Genomic DNA, 24,407 nt, shown 5'->3' on the forward strand with positions numbered 1-24,407 from the left:
CCACATTAAATAGAGAAAAAATTCTCTCCTAAGATAGGGCTAATTATATCCTTTTCCAATAAACAACAGGGAATACCAAAGCCATGAACATTAACCAAGTGGAAAAGATACATAAAGAAAATACACCTTTCACCTTAAGAATATACAAAAGCCATGGATAATTTCCTCTTCCTATTCTTAACTCATGTGACACAACTTTGTCACATATCACTGCTCAATTATACATACTGCTTTATGGCCTGTTTTCTTATCAATGCAACCATACATTCCTTATAGTAAGGAATTCACTTGTCCTTCCCTTGGTCCACCAGAGTCATAACATACAGCAGAGGCAATGTTATTTTCAATCTGAACTTATTCATGCTTTAAATATTATCATTCAGTTCATGTCTGTTGATCAATTACTTGCTATTAAAACCCTATGTTTGCTATAATAGGAATTTTTTCCAGTCTCCAAGTGAAAATTCAAGTTAGCTGTATAAACAACTCCAATGGCCTAAACTTAAGAAGTGTCCGAAGTAAACTACATCACAGCCTTTTAAGGCAATCTGAACAGTCCCAACTCTGCTGCAACTCAATTATTTTTCCTCATTGTATTTATACTCTGTTCCTTTCCCATTCTCCAAGCCTAAAAGTTGATCAAAATTAAACTGAAAAGCCAAGCTATACCCATACAATGCACCAAAAACATTCAAAACATTAAAGCTATTTCTAAATACAAGAGAACCCAATCAGTATGAACTTAAATAAGTTTGGCCAAAACACTTCAAATTTTAGTGACTCCTAAGTCACCAAACAAAATTCTAATTTGGAATACTCCAAGAATAAGACAAATCTAAGCCCCTGAGATCTGTACCAGTATCTGTCAATTGTGGGAAAACATGCATTAGAGATAAGCAGCTCACCTTGAATACTTTCCAATGGTCTTTTTTTATTTGTACTACACATAACCCTAATTACTTTTTAAAATCTGGTTTAGTTCTTGGAGAAATCCTTTTTCCTTGGGCTACTAAATTCAGAAATTGTTTTATTCATTGCCAAAATGCCAGCACACCACGTAAGATTACCCTGGGACAGAAAGCACCCATGTCTAAATGTTCAGCTTGGAACCCAGCTTTATTTTTCAGACAAAAGTGCAGGTTGCTAAAATTGATGACAGGACAAACAAAATAAGATGACAAAGGGAAAGGCTGCAGCCATGAAAATCAGTTGGGGCCTACCTACTCTACCTCTAAATCCTTTTAATATTCCAAAACTTCTAAGCAAGATTAAGTCCAGGTTAAGAGGAAAATAAAAACCTCTAAGTCTGAACTGAAAGCTCACATATACAAATGAAGCTTTGTAAAGTATATGGCTCTAAAACATCTACTTCAAAAGAAGAGGTGTTTTGTGTCAAGACTCCAGACTGATCTGGAATTGCAATCACCAAAGCCGCTGGGCAACTGCTCCAAGTTTCTCACGTGAACATCAGGGAAAGGCAGAGAAGGAGGCTTACAATTCAGGAAAGGCTGCAACTGAAATCCAAGGCTGATTTTGGAGTCAGGAGTTTTAGTGACAAGACAAAAACTGGACTAGGGAGTTAGCCAAAAATGCTAGAACAAATAACTCACAATATTAAGCACAGCTTTAGCATTATTATAGGTTTAAAGCCACACTTGTAGAGGGATACACAAAAGTACTTGGGACCTAATGCCAGCATGCACCATCTAAAAGAGGGTTAATTCTTACCTTTTCATTCTAACATACAGCAGGATTCCAAACAGACAACAGGAACAAAACATACAAAGCAAGCATTAGGGACAGATACGGGTCTCATACTATTTTACAATAATTTAATCAAGACATAAACATCTAAGGGGAGAAAAGCCAAAAAAAAAAAAATCATCTGCTTTTAGTTCTAAAATACAAAATGAACCATTTATGGAGTGATCAGCATCCTAGGAAAAGAATTTTTAAATGCATATATTATTAAAAAAAAACGGTATGTCTCTAGTCTTCTTACTACTTTTAAAAATACATGGAGAAATAAAAATGTCTACTTTCAAATGCTTTAAAGAGAAGGGCAGACTTAAGAAAGCTTGGTCTGTCATCACAGAAATCAATGGCTACAGTGAACAGTAGAGAAAAACCAAATTTCTGTTTGCGCCTTAAAACAAAAAAAAAAAGAAAATTACCTTTCTTTTAAAAAAAAATCCTATTTGTAATCTGACCTCAGGTTACATTTCCTAACTCAATACAAAAACAGCAGATAAAACAAGTGAGAGATCAGTGCGTCTGCCAACAACAAGGGAAGACTTCTATTCTGAAAAGGAAAACACTGTACTAGTGCCAGCTCTTAGATACCTAAATCTGGATTCCAGCCCTACCACCCAGCAGGGCTAGTTAAATCCTTTATTCAGCTCCATAGCTTGCTTTCAAAAGAAAATAGTAAGTGAGAAAATCAATGTACTTTTCAGGAAAATCACTTTCAATCATGAAAGGCTTAAGCATACATAATGGTACCTACCTTTCTGAAATGTGCAAGCATGTCTGGACTTCGCTCACACATTTCTGTGAGGAGGACTACAGAGGTGTGAAGGACACCTGAAACAAACAAAAAAAAAAAAATCAAAGGAAAACTAAAAGTGAGACTATTATTCAATTCCATAGAACAGGGCTTTGAGCTCCTGAAGGTCAATTCCAAAAGTGTAGTTGCTACTTTTGTTTTCCAATCCCCCCAAAAATCTAAGCATTGTGGTGACTATAAAGGGGGCACTTAATGGAAGTCTACTGATCAATACTGGCCAAATCAGCATGTTTTGTCAATTACATGACCAAAATAATTATTTTTAAAATGACAATACATCTCCTCATCTGAGAATACCCATAAAGACATGCTCACAAGTCAATGTAAACTAGTTTTCTTTCGCTCCATACTTCCTCAATAAGCTATCAGCTAAATTCTCACATGATTTGAGAGACAAAAACCTTTATAAGATTTTAAATTTCCAAATTAGAAATGACTCCAAGATAATTATGAATGTTAAAGTCGCTGTTCCAAAGTTAGTAAAAAGAATCTCACAGTATTTTTTACTGAGCAATAAGTGAAACATTCATTTGTTCAACAAGTATACTTGGAGCGCTCTAAGCACATCACTAAATTCATCAAATTAAATATACACTACCATCTTTTCTCTTAGCATTTAAGAGACATAAATTTTCTTTACTTAGAACTGCCTTCGAGACAAAAATAAAGAGAGAAAGGATAAAGGAGAATGAGGGGAGGGGTGAATTCAACTATGATAGTAAGAACTTTTATAAATGTCACAATGTACCCCCAGTATAACAATAATATAATAAAAATATAAAAATTATTAAATCAATTAAAATATATATGTATATATATTTTTAAAAGGTAAGAATAAAATGTTTGGAAAAAGAATAGCCACATTCCATCTAATTCCCCTCAAGTTTTATATAATGATATGAGTACCCATACAAATTCCTGTTAGAAGTAACCCAAAAGAATTTTTCCTAATCTTATACTCCCAACACATGACAATGAAGAAAATTTTGTTCTTTTATTATAAAATGGTCAAGAAGTAAAAGTGTTTATACACATGAAAATCAAGAGTGGGATCATTTATACATCATACTTGATAAAGCAATCTAATTATAAAACTAGGATAACTGAGTAGAAAAGACATTTGGCAGAGCAGACCTTCCTGGAAAATTATCTAAGCATATCAGAAAGGCAACTCCCCTGCCCTCAGACACAGGGCTGACACAGCCTTAAGCTTTTTCTCTTTCCCTTTCTCCCTCAGTATTTCATGTGTTCATCCAAATCACATTACCATGGTTCTTCTCATTCAATAAATTTTTTGTTGCTGGTAAAAACATCTCCATAAGTTCAGGAACCTTCCTGATGACATGAACAGCACACAGTGCTGCCTATAGAAGAGTAAAAATAAAAAGACAAAAAATTTATTTCAATTAAGCAGGGAAACTGATCTTATTTCAAAAACAAAAACTTCACCAACTAGTTCATATACTAGAAAAACAAAGAAGAAGTCAGATATGAGATTTATTATTTATGAACTGACTGAAGCTTTCCAGTATATGCTATAGTAGTAATGAAGAACTTCTAGCTCACCTGTCCCTTTGTTCACATATGGTAAAAAAGGGGACAAAACTTTCTAGATTAGACCATGGTGAATATGAATTTATCATACAAGTTAAACATAACTTATGTGGAGTGCTGAGGAAGTAAAAAATAAGATAAGGACTTCCATCTCTGATCATCATTCCTCTAAGTAAGATGACCAGCAGGTATAAAAACATTATACAAATGAAAGATATAAACTACAGATGCTACAAATCTGCTGTTAAGTTTAACAGTATGTATCCTGCCCCCATCTGACTCTCTAGCATCAAGAAAATTATTTTAGGGGACTAGGGGTGCAGCTCAGTTGTAGCAGGGTTCAATCCCCAACAAAAGAAAGGAAGAAAGGAGGGAAGGGAAGAAAGAAGGGAGGGAGTGAAGGAGGGGGGAATCATTTGAAATATATTTTCTCTACTAAAGAAAATATGGTCTTATAAACTTATTCACAAAAAAGGTATGCTTCAAGACTGATTGTGGTTGCTTCCCAAAGTAACCATACCTATTATTTGAGAAAAATACCGCAAAAGCTTAGATTGATTAATAAGAAAAGATTTCTGCTAACTCCTCCCATGTTATATGGGGAGAGGAGGCTAATCTGAAGGAATGTTTTACTTAATGCAATAAGTGCCTTAAAAACAAGAGTAGTTCCCACAGTCTTCAAGAAAAAGCACTGCCTTACAAGTTACAAATGTGTAGTCATCACTAACAATGTATTATTCTGGGAAATGGCTTGGTTCTTTCAATGCCTCTCTCACACATATTAATAGATACAGTAAATGCCAAGCAGACAATGATTTGTGTTCATTTCTTGGACTTCTAAATACTATGTACTTTGTTTACAAAGGTTTTAAGGTTGGGGCACAATTTAAAAACTCAAAAAAATGTTTATAACAACAAATGAAAGCAGGTAAGTTAGGAAAATAAGATCATTCCCTACCATTATTCCAATAAGACACATCAATTTTAGAGAGTGGGCTCTACATCATTCTCTCATAATTATCTAGGCCCCCAACAGAACTGTCCTTCTAGAAATACAAAGGCACTGGTACAAACACATGAGCACTAATCTCTTTTTTTTTGGTGGCACTGGGGTTTGAACTCAGGGTCTTAAACTTGCTAAGCAGGTGCTCTACCTCTTGAGCTACTCTGCCAGCCCTTCTTTGTGTTGGGTATTTTCAGACAGGATCTCACAAACTATTTGCCTCAGCTGGCCTCCAACTGTGATCCTCCTGATCTCTGCCTCCAGAGTAGCTAGGCTTATAGGCTTGAGCCACTGGCACCTGGCAAGCACTAATTATTAGCATGAAAGTCAATTAAAAATATTTTTTTAAAAACAGTAACCTGCTCTCTCATCTCTGTAATGCTCCCTAATCAAAACACAGATTTGATTAAAAGTTACCTTTTTTCTCAAGTAAGAATTGGAGGTTTTCAGGAGCTTCTCTACCTCTCCTGCAAGATCTCTGCACATCTCTGAGGAACCCATGCAGCCAAGGGTACAAAGTGCTAGCCCCTGGACAAACTGCGTGCTATGATTAAGATCACTGCAAAAGAAAGAAAGGAGGTAGAAACAAACATGCTAACTGGAGCTTTCATAAAGAAGTTTCACAATTTAACAAGTAGTTTGGAGTGACTCAAGATTTATCCAATGAGGAAAATATTTAATAGGATTAACTAGAAAATGTTTATTCCAACTTTATTACAAATTATCACTACAGTGAAATGACTGACAGTCCTCTTACAAGTTTACTATCCAATGTTTCCAAACAATGAAATAGCAAAACCTGGACATGCTACTGTTAGATGTTAGACACCCACTTTAGAAAATTTAGCAAACTTAGGAAAATAAAAACTGGTAATGGTAAAAAAGATAAAGCACAACTCAGTCTTGCAAGACTTTTAGTATGATCTATTTACTACTCTAAGAAAAAGTAAGATATATACTAAATCCCCACCCTCACCCCGTTTTTGGTGATACCAGGGTTGAACCCCCACCCCCACCCCCTGTTTTTGGTGATACCAGGGTTGAACTCTGGCCTCCTGTTTAGGAGGAAGGCACTCCATCACTTGAGCCACACCCTGGCCCTTTTTGGGTTGGTTATTTTTGAGATAGGGTCTCACTTTATGCCCAGGCCAGCCTAGGCTTCCTGAGTAGTTAGCATTACAGGCTTTAGCTACCACGTGGACCCCAAACCCTTCTTTATAAAGTATCAGAAAGCATAATCTCTACTGCTAGAGCATTTAAGATGATGTACACATCACAGCAGAAATTTAGTTACTCTCTGATAAACTTGGTCTTATGCTTTAGCATTAACCTTCATGTGATATTAAATAATTTCTACATTTTAATTTTATTCATTCAAAATAAAAATGGGGGAAGGAGGGAGGGAGGGAAGGAGGAAGGAAGGAAGGAAGAGAGGGACGGAGGGAAGGAAGGAAGGAAAGAAGGAAGGAAGGAAGGAAGGAAGGAAGGAAGGAAGGAAGGAAGGAAGGAAGGAAGGAAGGAAGGAAGGAAGGAGAGGGGCATTTCATCTAAGACAGCCCATAACTAAAACCTGTGTGTGGTGATGCACAGCTGTAATACCAACACTTGGAAGGCTGATGCAGGAGGACAGTAAATTTGAGGCCAGCATGGGTTACACAGTGAGGTCCTGTCTGCTTTTCAAGAAAAGCAAAACAAAAAGGCTGCCAGCAACAAAGCAGTAAAAAATATTAGTTTTATTAAAACACAACGTTTTTTTTTTTTTTGGCAGGGGGCGGGGAAGGAGTGCAGTGCTGAGCAATGAACCCACAGCCTTGTACATGATGCAAGGAAAGCTCTCTACCACAGAGCTGCAGTTAACTTTAAATTTCAACTCATACATACACATACATACATACATATATATGAATGACACAGGGTCGTATGTAACCCACGTTGGCCTCAAACACATAATTCTTCTGCCTCTGCCTCCCAAGTACTGGGATTGCAGGTTAAATCTCAACTCTTAAATGCATATTTTTAAACACTGTGTGTGACAAAATGGAAAGTATGCATAAATTATTTCTGCTGCACACTGAAGGAAAATGGAACCCTCAGAAAAAAGCACTTGTGTACTTGCTTCATTTGCAAGCTGAATTATGAACTAGCTGCTTTTCAAATGAACATCACTTTTATTTGAAAAATAACTGACAACTATGGTTACAATTTAAATATTTAGTGACATTTTCTGGAAAAAGAGCCAATGAAGCTTCAAGAGTAACAACTGATGATATTTGTTGCCAGTAATAAAATCTAAGCTTTGAAGTGAAAATTAAAATTTTGGAAAACTTATTGTCACCATGAGCTTGACACTTTATCAACACTTCCACTTTTCTGATGAAGTGGCAATACTAACCAATGAAATTTTTTAAATATTCTATAATGAAATGTATTAACATCTGGAAGATCTGCATAACTTAGTAAATCAATTTTTTCCATGTGGACTCCTAACACTTCTAAACTTATTAATGAGTGAAAAATTTACTCAAAGTTTACGACAGACCAATGAGTTTGAACATAACAAAGTACTAAAGTATCATTGACAAGACTTCAAATTCCACACTGCACTTCACCTTTAAGAAACTACCACTTGATGGGCTGGAGGCACGGCTCAAGCAATAGCATGCCTACCTAGCAAGCATGAAGCCCAGTACCACCAAAAAAATAAATAAATAAAAGGAAACTACCACCTGTTCAAATAGTTTAGCATAGTATCAAAAATATCCATAGTTGTTTGAAAAGGCCATTACTCTTCCCTTTTCTAATTACACTATCTAGGAGAGGCAAGATTTTCTTTATCTACATAGCGTAACATAACAAATTCAAGAAATTGAATGCATTAGCAAATACAGGAGCATCCAACTTACACATATTAAAGAGTTATGAAAAGTTTAAATAATGCCACTCTTCCCACAAAATTTTCTTTGCCTTAGGAAAAAAAAATTTTTTGGCAGCACATGGATTTGAACTCAGTCTCACAGTTGTTAGACAGGTGCTCTACCACTTGAACCACTACCCAGCCCTCTTTTGCTTTAGTTATTCTTCAATAGGGGTCTCAAACTTTATTGGCCCAGGGTCAACCTCTGGGGTAATATGCATGCACCAGCACACCTGGCTTGCATGTCGTGACAAGGTCTTACTAACTTTTTATCTAGGCTGCAAATCCTTCTGATCTCCACTACCCGTGGGTTTTTTTGTTTTGTTTTGTTTTTTCTCTTTTTTAGTGAGACGAGGTTTGAACTCAGGGCTTGATGCTTACAAAGCAGACACTCTACCACCAGAGCCACACCTCCAGTCCAAAATAATTTATTTTTCGTACAATGTTATTTATGTTAACATATAATAGGTTCAATATTAGTTTTTGTTTGGTGCTGGGAATCCAATTTAGGGCCTTGCATGGGCTAGGCAACCACTTTACCCCTGTCCATTTACCTAGTCCCATTAATTTTCTTTGTTTGTTTTTGGTAGTACTGGGATTTGAACCCAGGGTCTCACACTTGCTAGGTAAACATTCTACCACTTGAGCCACTCCACCAGCCTTTTTTTGTGTTGGGTACTTTTAAGACAGGGTTTCAAGAACTATTTGCCCAGGCTGGTTTCAAACCACCATCCTCATGATCTCTGCCTCCTGAGTAGCTAGGATTACAGGAATGAGCCACCGCCACCCCACAGTATTTTTAAATGAAGTATTAAATTATTGTAATCTTTGCTGCAGAGGAAGAAAGTAAAAAGGTAAAGTGTTCACTGGTGAAGTTTGTTTCTTTGAGTAACTTATGATAAAAATTACTGGTAAAATTAAGCTTGAATATTAACTATGGTTTTAACATTCAGAGTCCCAGCTTCCAAAACTATGTAGTAGACTTTGCATTCGTTTTCAGTGTTTAGGCAATTTTCACGATGCAAGTTCTTAAAATACTATATTCAATTTTTTAAGGACTTAATTTCAAGAACCTTAATATCTTAGAATTTTTGTAAGACAATGAATAATAAAGCACACCAGGACCAGGCACAGTGGTTCAAGCCTATAATCCTAGTCACTTGGTATGCAGAGATCAGGAAGATCGCAATTCAAGGCCTGCCCAGGGAAAAACTCAAGATTCTCAAATTCAGGGCAACCCAGCATAAAGTAAGACCCCACCTCAAAAATAACCAATGCAAAATGGACTGTAGAAAGACTGACTAACAAGTACAAGGCCCTGAATTCAACCCCCAGAACACCACCCCCCACAAAGCAAACATTCATTGTTAAGCATAAAAACTGTTAATACACTATGGTACCCTACAAAACAAACAAACCCACAAAAAATGAACAGCACATATTTGTTAATGGTTTTTGTTTGTTTGTTTGTTTGTTTTAAATTATAGTTAAATGATCCAAAGCTTCAAATGAAGTGTTTGAGCAATTCTCAATTATCTGAAAAAGTAGTTCTCCCCTAAATTCACATGAGGCTTAGCTGGGCCTCATTAAAACTAAACCCAAGCCAGGCATGGTGGTACACACCTGTAAATTCCAACACCTGGGAAGCAAAGGCAGGAGGATGGTGAGTTCAAGGCCAGCATGGGCCACATAGTGTGGGTTTGAAGCTAGTTTGGGCAGCAGAGAAAACCCCTCAAGAATAATAAAAAATAAAAAGCAAACAACTAGACACACACAAAAAAACAACAAACAAGAATTTCTTCTTTATGTGTCTCATTCTTTCCTTCTATATTTTATATTTACTATTCAGAATGTATTTGAGTTGCTCCTGATTCAGTAGCTTATGTAGAGGCTAAGCAAAGGTATAGAAGTGCATCTTCAGGCATAAGAACAATGTTATCAATTAAAGAAACATTAGGGCCTTCAAAGAAAAGAAAAAAGCATTTGGTAAAACCTGGACTTTCATATTTCTAGGACTTTAAATGCCATGAATAATGGAACTTCACATTTGTTAAAAATTATGTGTATATTCTGAATTTATAAAGGTTAAAAAGAGATCTTGCCTGTTTAACACTCTGAAATTTAGTTGTGTGAAATTGTACTTATTCATATTGTTTTAAGTTTTTTATTTTTTAGAAATAGGGTCTTGCTATGTGACTCAAGCTCGCCTGAACAGAAATCCTGAGTGTCATGGAGGTTACATTCTTGATGTTCAGCATGATTCTTTTATAAATTTACTTTAGTTCAGCCTCTCAGAGAGTTTCTTTCATTTTTGTTCTTCCATGCTCTGTTGCCCTTATTATTCAACCTTTCAGTCACATGCTGATAGTTGGCAGTTCTGCCTGGCAACAAGTTCATGTTAGAGAGTTAATATAAAAACTTAAGTATAGGCTAAAATAGAAGTTCTTAATGTCACATTGTGAGAAATTCCTAAAAGAGCAAAATAGTTGTTAGAAGGGAGGATAAGACTTACTTCTTAATACAGTTGGTCATGAGAAGATGGACATCTTGTCTTTCGTCTAATAGCAGCATTGCTCCTAAATAGCCAATGCGTTTGTCTGTAAATTTTTGAGAGGCAATAAGCTTGAGGCACTCCAACTGCAAGAAAAGAAAAAAGAAATAAAAATTAAGAGGTTGCTACCACAATCTATAAAAGCAATGTTTTCAACCCAGAGTTCAGACGACTAAAGCATAAACCTGTATCATCAAACTACCTAAATAAAAAGGCAAAGACTTAAGACCTATCTTAAGGATAGTAATCCAAAATCTGTAATGGATTATATTGTCAAGGTCTCATAGCATTCACCGTTCAAATAATCTGTGAATTTTAACATAATTCTAAAGATTCATACAAACACAAACTAGTCAAGTAGTCTAAAATTTTTTCTTTCCTTTATTGTTGTGCTGGGTGGGGATACATTGTGGCACTTACAAAGCTTCTTACAATGTATCAAGTATATCATACTTGAATTTGCCCCCTCTACCTTCCCCCCTCCCCAATTCTACGATATTAATAAATCAAATTTCTAACTTTATCCCTAGCTTCCATTAAATGAGCAACTAAGTATGTTTATGGTTTGGATCTTATTTTGAAAATCAAAAAAGCCAAAACCTAAGTACATAAAAGTACCAAACAGTATCTTAAATATCAAGAATGCAGAATTAAAGAGAGACCATACTAACTTTAATATAATGTGGAAAATGCTGCATTTAGGGCTTAAACCAAGTACTATGAGAAGTGCAGGTTTAGGAATTAAACACAGAAAGAAAGAAAAAAATCCACAGGAAAAGTCACCAATGACATTAACCTAAAATGCTTTATACTATTTTTTCCTTTTGTAACTGTGAGAAGTAACTTGAAAACTTAAAAGTCCCTGAAGTTAAATTTGGCCTTTCTTGAAGGTCACAATCACTTTGATATACTTTATCATTCCATCTTGACAAACACTGAAAAGACCAAACAATCCCTTCTGGAATAGTGATTTGCAAAGAGTATGCACAAACCAGACTCTCCAAGAAGAATTTTCAAAACCATGCTCACCTTTAGAAAGGAAAGAGACACCAAGGGAAAATTGTATACAGAGGAAGCTAAGATCATGTGAGACTACTTTTCACTATGAATTTACCTAATAAATTTGAAAGTGAACTGGAGGGAAGTAAAACTATTCCATAAAAGAATTTTTGAGCCTATTTAAAAACTGCTCCTTTCCCAGGCGCGAAGCCTGTAATCCTAGCTCCTCAACAAGCAGAGATCTGGAGAACTGCAGTTTGAAGCCAGTCCCAGGCAAATAGCTCAAAAGACCCATCACACAAAAAAGACCCTATTTCCAAAAAAAAAAAAAAAAAAAATCACAAAAAAGGGCTGGTGGAATGGCTCAAGCAGTAGGAGTGCCTGCCTAGCAAGTATGAAGCCCTGAGTTCAAATCCCAGTACTAACCCCCCCCCAAAAAAAAAAGCACTTGCAGGAGCTTGGTACAAGTGGTAGAGTGTTTACCTAGCAAGCCCAATACCCTGGGTTCAATCCCCAGTATCCCCTGACCCAAAAAAACCACAAGTATAAACATAAGGCTATATGGTTAGAAATGTTATCTGAAATACAGAGTGAAGGATTAACTCTACATGTATTAACTTTATTAGTAATATTTTATTACATCTACTAACTTTACTTTTGGGGTGGCCCAACAATAGTGCTGAGAATGCACCATGTTCATCTTTAAGAATGTTACTGAAGTTTTCAAATGTTAAAAACAAAGATAAGGTAAGAGGGTAAAGGTACAGTTGGGGAGAAGGTGCAGGGAACATGTGAGGGGAAGGTATCTATTTGGCCACCAATCTCCAAAAATACAACTCACCATTTGCCCAGTACTACTGCTGCACTTATAGCTACTTGAAAACTCCATATGAAGCATTTCTAACAACCAGTCTGACAGATCCTTTAAGACCACAGTAAACATTCCTGCTTTTATATTCACATCTCATCCAATTAATAGAACTTACTTTTAGTCCAAACTCTATAAGCAAAGTCAAGACAAATGATAAAACTGGTAAAAATATTTGCAACTCATTTCATCATTTCATCATTTCACAGATTAAGAGCCTATACAAACTCCTATAAACTTAAAAATTTTAAAAACAGATCAATAATCCAATATAAAAAATGGAAAAGGATTAGGCCACAAAGCCTAATAAAATTTGTTTAAACATACGAAATGGGTTCAGTCTTCTCATAATACAAATCCAAATTCAACTAAATTTATTTTTTAAAAAAGCCACTGAATTGTACACTTGAAAAGATGAACTATATAACTTGTAAAATATAGCTTGGTAAAGTTATTTTAAATGAAACAAATGCAAATCAAAACCATATAGAGATACTACTTTAACCTGTGACTCAGTAATTCCTCTTTTAAGAATTTACATGGGGGTTAGAGGTCTGGCTTAAGGGCTAAGTGTACTTGCTTAGCGAGCTAGAGGCCCTGAGTTTAAACCCCAGTACCATCACAAAAAAAGTATATAACTTATCCTACATTTATATTGACACAGAAGATAATATTACTCAATTGTAGAATTTGAAGCAATAAGATTAGAAATAAGTGCCTATTAATAAGTCATCAGCTTAGTAAGTTATGATTCATACATGTAAAGAACACTATGCTAAATACACAACCATGAGCTTTGACAAAGAAACTGCAAAAGAAAAAAATGAGGCTGTTCTTTATTTTTTTGTGGTGCTGGGAATTAAACTCAGGGTATCACACATGCCAGGCATGTACTCTACCTCTGAACTACATCCCCCAGTCTCAAAGATGCTCTTTATGAAGAAGGTTTTTAATATAATGATATGGGATAATCTTTAGAACAAATTAATGAGTGAACAATACAGACAGTACATTACAATAGTCTATAACATATCGCTGGAAAGATATTCAAGAAAATAATACAACCAGTTGCCTATAGAGAAACTAAAGTAATGAAAAGACATGAATAGAATTCATTTATATTTTTCAAATTTAGACTCAATTAACTATATCATTATGTATTTTAAAGGAAAAAAATAGTAGACTAGGAGGGAAAAAAATGAAAAAACTGCAGGATGAAAGATCTTATGGTTAGAAAAACTAATTCGGGCTGGAGGTGTAGGTCAAGTGGTAGAGTGCCTGCCAAGAAAGCACAAAGTCCAGAGTTCAAACCCCGAATCAAAAATAAGAAGAGAAGGAAGAAAAGCTAATACAATTAAAAAGGAAAAAGAAAAAAACTTGAGAAAACTGTTTGCCTTCCCAGGTTGAGTATCATATAGTTCAAAAAAGAATTATTTAAGTCTTAGAATAGTTATATGGAAAATACTTTCAAATTTCAACATTAGACTCAATAAAATACAAACTCCAGTAAATGAAAAAAAAAGCCTTTTTTTAGATAACTTCAGTTCATGAGGAGCAATTACTGTGCTAGTCTATCATTTCTGCAAAGCTGGGCATAGTGGCTGGTCTTGAATTTCAGCTACTAAGGAGACAGAGATGGGAGGACTGTGATTTGAGGCCAGCCTGGGTAAAAAGTTGGGAAGACACCCATCTGAATCAATAAGATGGGTATGGTGGTGGTGCCTGCTATCATCCCAGCTACACAGAGAGACCAGAGGTAGAAGGATCATGGTCTGAGGCTGAGCTGGGACAAAAACAAGAGACCCTACCTAAAAAATTACTAAAGCAAAAGGGGGCTAGGGAGCATGGCTCAAGTGGTAGCACACCTACCTAGCAAGCACATAACCCTGAGTTCAAACCCTAGTACCACCAAAAAAGAACTAAACGAATAAAAATAATGTCTACAGATGCTTATAGGAGCTTGTTGAGAGCATGCTTGTTCTAATCTCTAATCCCCACAATGGCTGTGCTTTTCTTCCAGGCTGTTATTTTATGTTGTTTATCGACTTATCAACTTCTCCTTTGTCAATACCACTATTTAACTTCTGCCTTAATATACTTGCTTTTCTAAGTAACCTCTTCTCCCTCTCCCATATCTCTTAACTCAAAAGACTGATAATGATCTCTTTCCTATCCCTGCTATTTAAAAATATTTATTTCTGAACGAAATGTTATCATTCGCTGGTAAATGGATGGAATTGGAGAACATCATTCTGAGTGAGGTTAGCCTGGCCCAAAAGACCAAAAATCGTATGTTCTCCCTCATATGTGGACATTAGATCAAGGGCAAACACAGCAAGGGGATTGGACTATGAGCACATGATAAAAGCGAGAGCACACAAGGGAGGGGTGAGGATAGGTAAGACACCTAAAAAACTAGCTAGCATTTGTTGCCCTTAATGCAGAGAAACTAAAGCAGATACCTTAAAGCAACTGAGGCCAATAGGAAAAGGGGACCAGGAACTAGAGAAAAGGTTAGATCAAAAAGAATTAACATAGAAGGTAACACCCACGCACAGGAAATCAATGTGAGTCAATGCCCTGTATAGCTATCCTTATCTCAACCAGCAAAACCCCTTGTTCCTTCCTATTATTGCTTATACTCTCTCTACAACAAAATTAGAGATAAGGGCAAAATAGTTTCTGCTGGGTATTGAGGGGGGGAGCGGGAGGGGGTGGAGTGGGTGGTAAGGGAGGGGGTGGGGGCAGGGGGGAGAAATGAACCAAGCCTTGTATGCACATATGAATAATAAAAGAAAAATGAAAAAAAAATATTTATTTCTAATGATGAGACTGTTTCAAGATGTTATTGGTACCACCAATAACACCACTTCTAAAGACTCTTTGCTCTTAAGAGGAAATTTCTGCAGTATACTAGACATTCTCAATGACAGTTTAAAGGGTAAATACAAGAAAACTAATATCTACTGTATATTTAACATGTATGAGTTATGACAAGCAACTATGAAAGTAAGGGCACCAAATTCTGGTTGGGGGGAAAAAAAAGACCAGAGAAAGGTTCCTATCTCTTTACATAACATATAGTGGACTAGAAAGAAACCAGTCTGAGTTAGGAGAGGACTTCCTAGTTCTAGCACCACCTAGAGGCTTCAGTTTCTGCTTTGCTATAGTCACTGAGCCGTATGTGGTAGGACAGCCTTTAATAACTGTGCCTCCTCCACTTGCTGACTTCAGGGTAGTTACTAATTCTCAGTGGGTGTTCCTTGAAGTGGCTTCAGAATCCTCCACAACAGAAGCATGCTAGCACCAAGCCTAAGACACTTTTAGAAATGCAAGGCCTTAGAGGTGGTTCCCAAACTTGACTGGTCAGAATCACCAGGAAGAGTTTTTAAAAATATACATCACTCTCAGGAAATTCCAGGGAAACAGATCATACATAGAGACTAACAATTTAATTTTTACAATTTTTTTCTACATGACTTTGAATGTTCCAATTTTTTAAATTTCAAATTAGTTTTTCAAAGAACATTATCAGGTTTCTGGCCTTATGACATTTTCCTGAAGTAAGTACAAATGTTGCCTTTTATCAATGTTTAATGTGATTGTCCTTAGAAAAAAGTTGCATCTAGTCTGTGAGTTTTTAACAGTTTCACACAAGGCCAAAACACATCTGCATTTGCTTTTAAATTTAAAAATGGAGAGTTATGTTAGACAATCTACAAGTGATTGGCTAGGTCTTTAAAAAGTCATATTTACTTCATTTTACTATACAGAAATAATTTTATAGTTTACACACATAAACACTTGTAAAAAAAACAAAAGCTTATCATAACAGCTTTACTACTATGTAGCCTGGCAACATAAAATCTACATATACTAAACCTGTTTTTGCATTCTCCTGGCAGGAAAAAAAAATCCTAAAAACCTGATACTCCTATTGAATCCCATTTTTTTCCTCTTAAGAAAATTTATTATGAAATACTTCACTCAAAATACACACACACACACAAATCACCTAACCCCAATCCAACTACTAACTTTATCAAATCCTACTTCAGCATCCAGAGTGCTGGGACTGCAGGCATGCACTATGCCCAGCTAAATTTTTTTTTAATATTACATATTCAATTGAAGCCCTCTCTGCAAGTTATGCCTCAATCCCATTTCCACTCTCTCCGTTCCAGAAGTAACAAAAACCTAAAACTGCTGTTTGAAACTGCTGTGCCATATATTCTTACAAAATTACGGAAACAAGTAGTTTTGGATGTTTAAACTTTGCATATTATTATATACTTGCTCTTTGTGTTGTGTGTGGAGGGGCGGGTAACAGATATTGAACTAGGGCCTCATGCTTGCTAGGCAGGTGCTCTATTATCACTTCAGTGACACCCCCAGCTCTATCGCTTCTCTGTTTACTCAACATTTTTTGTGTATTATATCAATACAAGCAGCTCTAATTCAGTCACACATACACACACACATAATCCCATTTGTGAATACAAACTATTTACCTATTCTTTTTGAGGACAAATAGATTATCTCCAATGTGTTACTACTAGAAATAATACACCAGACACCAGTAGCTGGCATCTGTAATCCTACCTACTTGGGAGGCTGAGATGGGGGAGAATGGGGAGAATCACAGTTTGAGGCCAGCCTAGGTAAACAGTTCCCAAGACCTCATCTCCAAAATAACCACAGCAAAATGAACTGGAGGTATGGCTCAAGCCCTAGAGCACCTACATTGCAAGCAGGAAGGAAGCCTCCCCCTGCCCCCAAACATATGTACAGCATATGTTTAAGATTTTAACAGATAAGAATACCTACTATCATTACTTCTTTTCCATACTGCCCTACCTGTACAGTATACTAAGGAAATAAGAAAATGTGTAAGAATGGAAAAGGAAGAAAAGGAATTGACACTGTTTGCTGAAAACAGTTTTGACTACATGAAATCAATGGAATCTCCAGAGTCTCTTAGAACCAAGTTCAGTAATGCTGTTAGTTAAGTAAATAAATACATAAAAATCAATTATATTTTTATATACCTGTAACATAATCACCCAAAAACTTTAAGGATACTATTTGCAATATAACAAGAGCTCTAAAGAACCTAGGGATAAACTTCTCCAAAGATGTGTAAGACTATGGAAAACCCTATAAAGTTTTAGGGAACCTAAAAACATGGGGTGCTGTAACACACTGGAAAAAGGGATGAGTCTCATCCACAGGTAATAAGGCATAGAAGCAGGTTGGAAACAGGGAGAAATAGAGTGCTGTGTAGCCTGAAAGCAGCTGCTGTATATCCAGTGTTGCCAAATCTTCTAACTTTGCTAAGACATGTTAAAAACCCACATTTCTAGACTTTTGCATATTGGCAGCAAATTCAAAACTATTTTAAATACTGAACAAGAAAAACACATCTGAGAAAGAATTTAGCCCTTGAGTAAGCCAGTATCTTTATTCCTACAATCTACTTTTATGGATACTCACCTCTGTAAATTCTGTGTAAGTCAGACACATGAAAGGTTACACATCCTATAAGAAACCTGTTATTGCTTGTTATAAAAATGTTGAGGATACTGTCTCTTCTTAAATTACAAAGAGGCCCCTAAGATAAAAGACCCACTAGAAGAATTCAGTACTTCAAAAACTTTGCTTGCTGTTCTAGAGGACCATTTGAAGGCTTTTTGTGTATTTGTGTAGAAAACACAAAAGTCTAACATTTATTAATTTACTTCAGCCTTCATAATAACGATATAAAAGTAGGCCCTAGAACTCTCTCCATCTTACAGATGAGAAAACTGCAACAAAGAAAGTTTAAAGATCTTGTTCCAAGTTACCCAAACCATAAAATAACAAAGCCAGAACTCATATCCAGGCAGTCTGGTGACTGGTGCAGCTTTGCTTTTAGATTCTGCCAAGGACAACCAAGTAACTGAATGCCTTTTTGCCTTGGCTGCCTCACTGACAACAACTACACTGCCTCATATTTTGAGTTCTTCCTTCTCCCACCTCTTACTTTTTACTGTTCTTTTGCTTTTCTACGGAAACACTGGTAGTTAATGCTATCTCAAATGCTTTGTAATTTGGCTAGGCTAAAGAAAGTAAGCTAAATAACTTAATGGAAGCAGCTATTTATATATCTGAATTAAACACAAGAATGAATAGGCTTTTGTGCCATACAAGGCTGAGTTCTAGACCCCTCACTGTTATCACTAGCTGTGTGAATTTATAGAAGTCACTTACTCTCAGAATATCAGTTTCTTCATCTGTAAGATGAAAATATTACCTACCCCAGAATTTTACTATAAAACTTAAATGAGACTTTTTAAAATGTGGCTACTATAATCTTAAAATTTATATGTGGCTCCTATTTTATTTCTACTGACAGCATACTAGATATTGTAGTAAAAAGTAAAAAGAAACAGGTGAAATTAGTTTTAATATATTTTATTTAACCAGTTTATCTAAAATATAATTTCAACATATAATCATTACAAAAATTAATAGATATTTTACACTTTTTTGTGTAAAAGGCTTCTAAACACACTATGTACTTATAGCACATTTCAATTTTTGTCAGAAATTCGTGAACTGTATTCCAGTTTTAAATTTACAAATGACGAAGTAGACTCACATATCCAAGATGTTTAAAACACATTTAAGTTTTCCAACAAATGAATCAAGTACTCAAGAGAAATTGTTTTCCTTTAATATTCACCTCAGTTGAACCAGCCACATTTTATGAGATCAATGGCTACACACAGCTCCTGACTACTATAATTAATAGCCCATCTAATATATAAAGTACAATTAAAAGGTGGCAGCTATACAATTAAAAATGGCACTCTTACTCATACATGCAGGTGAAAGAATATAAATATGAATCTTTTTATGGGCATATTATAAAAGAAATTCTGATAGGTGGAGTACCAAATTGCTGATATGGATAGGGTCAGGGACTTATTCAAACAGAAGAAACAGAATATGGGACTTAAAATTATGAATCCTATCCCACTCAGGAAAATCTCTATTTTTATATCAAAACTGTAGTATAGCTTCCTTGAATATTCACACTTTGAAAGAAGAATTAGGTTGTTTTATCAAGTAATTAAGTCCCAAAATATCTCCAAAATGCCTCCTAGAGACCTAGAAAGTACATTTTACTTATTTTTATTTTTTAATGTAAATTTTATTTTATGTTATAGAATGAATTTTTAAAATATATATGAATCTTTTGGGGGGAGGGGTGATACTGGGGTTTGAACTCAGGACATCCTGGACAGTAGTCAGGTGCTCTAGCATTACATCCATGCCCCCAGCCCATTTTGCTTTTTTAAGATATTTTTCAGGTAGGATTTCACATTTGTAGCTCAAGGCCAGTCTCAGACTGCAATAGCTGACAGACAGCACTACCACACCTGGCTTATTTTTTGAGATGGGGGTCTCCCTAACTTTTTGCACAGACTGCCTTCAAATGGTAAACATTCAATCTCCACCTCCTGAGTAGCTGGGATTACAGATGTGAACCATCACACCTGGACCTAAAATCTTACAAAATGAAATTTCCCCCAAAGTCTTAAATGTACTCTAGGATTTCAAATTCAAGAGTTTGTTATAAAGAACTGCCTTGGAGCCAGGTACTGGTGGCTCATGTCCATAATCCTAGCTACTCAAGAGGTAGACATCAGGAGGAATGAGGTTCAAAGCCAGCCCAGAAAAATAGTTCATGAGACCCTATCTCAAAAAAACCCACCACAAAAAAAAAAAAAAGACTGGTAGAGTGGCTCAAGGTGTAGACTCTGAGTTCAAACCCCAGTACTGCAAAAAAATAAAAATAAAGAACTCCCTTATACTGTTTCCAAGGTGTTAATAGTAGTTATCTCTGAATGGAGGGATTAAGAGTCATCAACCTTTCCACCAATTCCTAAAATATACCAGATTTCTGTAAATCTAACCTAAGGTTTCTACCAAAAATCGGCCAGCAAGGATATACGGACATTTATTTTTGCTTTATGTTATACACTGTATGGATAATTGTTTGGATAAAATTTTAACATGGTAACAACTTGTAACTTGAAACAGCAGAGCTTCAGGCTTTAACTCCACTCCTATCTCTATAAGAATGAAATATAAAATTTATTAACAGAGAAGGTATTAATTACATTTTTAAAAACTGTTTATGATAGATGTGAAAGAGAAGAATGCTATTATGACACTGATTCTATCCAAAACCAAATATACAAATGAATATAAATTTATAGAAGACAACTACTGTTTTTGCCTGCTCCCTTTCTTGTAATCCAGTCCCTCCTCCTTGTTATATCAAGACCTCAATTTTAATAAGGGGAACAAATGCTCTCCCACTCTCAAACACATTTTTCTCAAGAGGCTGACTACACTCCCAACACCCAGCTGAGCATAGCACTAACCCAAGCAAATCTGCTAAGATTCAATTCCAGCACTTTTCTGTTTTACCCCAGAAGCAGCAATCCTTCCACTGGAGTTACTGAACTAAACAGAAGATAGGATGATGGCCATCTCTCCTGCCAAATTAAAGTATATCAATGAGTTATCTTTGAAAAAGGAAATATGACTAGTACTTTTCTCCTCTAGTATTGCACATTCTTTAAATTTTGCAGTCTGTTCCTTAAACAGTACTTAACATATAATTCTTAAATTAAGTGAAATCCAATTTAAGAATATCAATATGAAATTATTCAAAACCCACTATTACTTTCTCTGACTAAATCCTAAATTGCCTTTACCATAATATACACATAAGAAGAACACACTTATTACTGAGAATATCATCCTTAAAATCCAGACTAGATTTATGGACTACTAAATATTTGTGGGGAGGAGAAAATCAACAGGCAGACCTGCTCAGTAGTTTTTGCAATCAAGATATGGGGTAATTAAGACAAAAGAGACGCTGCTACTTGACAACCACTTAATTTCTTTAGCTTAAAAACAACTACCATAAGTTTTTCCATATAATATGATACACAAAGAAAACATTTAGCAAATATTTTTTAAGTACTCGTTATAGTTCAGGTCCTCTGGCAGAATAATAATAATATGCTGGTTAATCCTGGTCAGTCTTTAAGCTAGCTTCCACCCTCAAAAAAAAGTTCTCTGATCCACACAGAGATTGCAATAGAAAGAAAGGATAAGAGATTGCAATGCCATGCCTTTACAGGTATGCAGCTTACTCTCTCAATCCTATCTTCAGTGTCATGATGATCAGACCAGAAACTACAAGGTTATCAAAAGTGTCTCCTCCCTGCCAAGAAAAGACTGACTCTCCCCAAGCTAATGTCATTCAAAGATATGCTTGCTAGATGTGGTCTTTGCCCAGCCTACCTGTCCAAAGTGAGCAGGGTAGCCCAGCATGTGCATATACAGTAATTTTGCCACATTCCGACACCGGTATGTATTGTCTTCTTCTCTAAATGATGACCGGATTGCAGCACATTCTTTCTGGATCATTTCTCGTTCTTCAGCTTGGGTTCGGGCTGTCCGGATGGTCCGGATCAGCTCCCGCAATCTGATGGGGGCTGGCATCCTCTGGATATGGAAAGACAGTAAATAGAGATGTTCACATTTTTTGTTCCCAAAACCATTAATAAAACATCCCATATAAAACAGACTGATTTTTAAGAACTCAAGACTTGTGGTTTGGAGGCAGGACTTCAGTGGTAAAGTGTCTGCCTAGCAACAAGAGGCCCTGGGTTTAAACCCCAATACTGACATAAAAAAGAAGAATTCAAGACCTGCTAAATCCAGCTTACCTAAGATAAACAAAGATTGCTAAACATCAGCAAAGGTATTACATGCAAACCCACCAACTAAGTAAATTTCTGGAACGGCTACAAACAAGTTAAGTATTAAATTAAGCAAAATAAGACATATATGTAAAGTCTATCACCAACATCCAACTATCTCAGGAACAAACTCAGCACAAATCTACTCAATCCTTAAACCAATAAGGAATGGCCTATGCCTAACCTTAGGAAAGACAGGTATTTTCTGTTCAACTGCTGTTAAATTCAACATTCAACATAGTTCAACAAAGTATCAGATGAATATAACAACAATCACAGCTCAACTCAACAAAAAAGGAGAAACCAGGAGTTAAGATTAAACAGTAATCATCTGTCCAACAAACTGTAATCATCCCAGTACACTGGATATATTTTGAAAATGGGATGAAAAAAAAAAAATAAACCACCTCAGAGGGTAAGTCTACTGATGTCGTGAATAGTTTTCTAATGTAAAATAATGATGATAAAGGACCTGTAACAGTCAAACCTACCATGGGAAAAAAAAAATAAGGTTGAAAAACTCACACTATCTAATTTCAAGAATTACTACAAAGTTACATAATCAAGACTGCATGGAACTAAATTTAAAGACAGACATAGAATGATGGAGCATAATGAAAAGTTTAGGAATAGACCCACACAGTTATGCTCAATTGGTTTTCAGCAAAGCAGCCAAAGTAATTTAACAGGAATAAGACTGTCTTTAACAGTACTGGCACTATAGGGAAAATAGGGTGATGGGGTATTAACCTCAACGCTAACCTCATACAATACACAAAAATTAACACAAAATATATTGACAGACCTCAATGTCAAAGTTAAAACTAAAAATCTTCCAGAAGAAAATTTTGCAAGCTTAGGTTACACAGACTTCAACAAACAAGATATAAAAGAAAGATGTGATAAACATCTTTTTGTTCTTCAAAAGACACCACTATGAAAAATCAGACAAATCTCAAGGAGAAAATACCCACAATATATTTCTGATAAAGGATTTGTATTCAGACTATATAAATTTTACAAGTCAATAAGGCAGTTTTATTTTTAAGTGAAGGATTTGAATAGATACCTCTCAAAAACAAATACACCAAATGGCCATCAGTCCAAGATGTTTAACATCAATAGCAAATTAAACCATAATGAGATCCATTCCACACCACTAGAATGGCTACAATTAAGGATTAGTCATATCAAGCATTGGCAGTGAAAGTTCAGAATGGCTAAACTTAAACAGACTATTCACAGGAGTAAAAATGGTTCAAGTACTTTGGAAAACACTTTGGTAGCTTCTTAGGAAGTTAACCATATACTTACCTTATGATTCAGCAAATCTTCTCAGTGTTTACCCAAGAAGTATTTACCCATGAGTAATAAAATCTATGTCTTCACTAAGACTTGTACGTGAATGCTCATAGAAGCTTCATTTAGAATTTCCCAAAAGTGAAAACAATCCAAATGTCTATAAACAGGTGAATGGATAATGGTGTTTCCATATGATGCAATTTCTTACAATAAAACAGAACCAATTTTGCTAGCCAGGTGCCTACAGCTCACACCTACAATCCTAGCTACTTGGGAGGCAGAGATCAAGAGGATTGTGGTTCAAAGCCAGCCCAGGGAAATAGGTCGTGAGTCCCTATCTCAAAAAAACCCATTACAAAAAAGGGCTAGTAAGGTGGCTCAAGGTGTAGAACCTGAGTTCAAACCTCAGCACTGAAAAAAAAGAAAAAGGCACAGATGAAAACTAAAAACTAAAGTAGTTACTCACATGGTAAAGAATAGGGCATATTTAAGAAAACAAGTTCTGGATCCAGGGAAGATGAAAAGATGAATGAGCGCACATCACTCCATCTCTCCCTCCAAATGCAACTATAAACCCTGAACAAATTACATGCCATAGCTACTTTAGGATCTGAAAAGCAAACAATAGCAAGCAGAAATTTCAAGTTCCACTGAACTGAATTAGCAAGAGGTTATCAATTCCTCTCTGGTTTTGTCCAGCTTGGACTCAAAGGCAGTCTCAAACTCAAAAGTGTTCACCACATACAGAGAGAAGGAACTCTAGGAAAAACCCATACTTTCTGGTTGAAGGAGCAGGAAAAGAAAGACCAAAGACAGAAGT

General features: G+C 35.8%; 1 protein-coding gene across 4 annotated transcripts in view; it reads right to left on the reverse strand.

The window, feature by feature from the left end:
- Window positions 1–24,407, reverse strand: part of Ap1g1 (adaptor related protein complex 1 subunit gamma 1) — a 103,417-nt gene that overhangs the window by 35,759 nt on the left and 43,251 nt on the right. For all 4 annotated transcript variants that reach the window (XM_074055718.1, XM_074055719.1, XM_020176139.2 and 1 more), the window contains exons 2-6: window positions 21,825–22,028; window positions 10,550–10,674; window positions 5,541–5,682; window positions 3,834–3,930; window positions 2,507–2,583 (exon numbers count right to left, since the gene is read on the reverse strand). In XM_074055718.1, coding sequence (XP_073911819.1) covers window positions 2,507–2,583; window positions 3,834–3,930; window positions 5,541–5,682; window positions 10,550–10,674; window positions 21,825–22,025 — 642 coding nt within the window. In that variant the 5' untranslated portion in view covers window positions 22,026–22,028. The remainder of the gene's footprint in view (window positions 1–2,506; window positions 2,584–3,833; window positions 3,931–5,540; window positions 5,683–10,549; window positions 10,675–21,824; window positions 22,029–24,407) is intronic.

This window comes from Castor canadensis, chromosome 15 (genome assembly GCF_047511655.1).
Source record: "Castor canadensis chromosome 15, mCasCan1.hap1v2, whole genome shotgun sequence".
Lineage (NCBI taxonomy): Eukaryota > Metazoa > Chordata > Mammalia > Rodentia > Castoridae > Castor > Castor canadensis.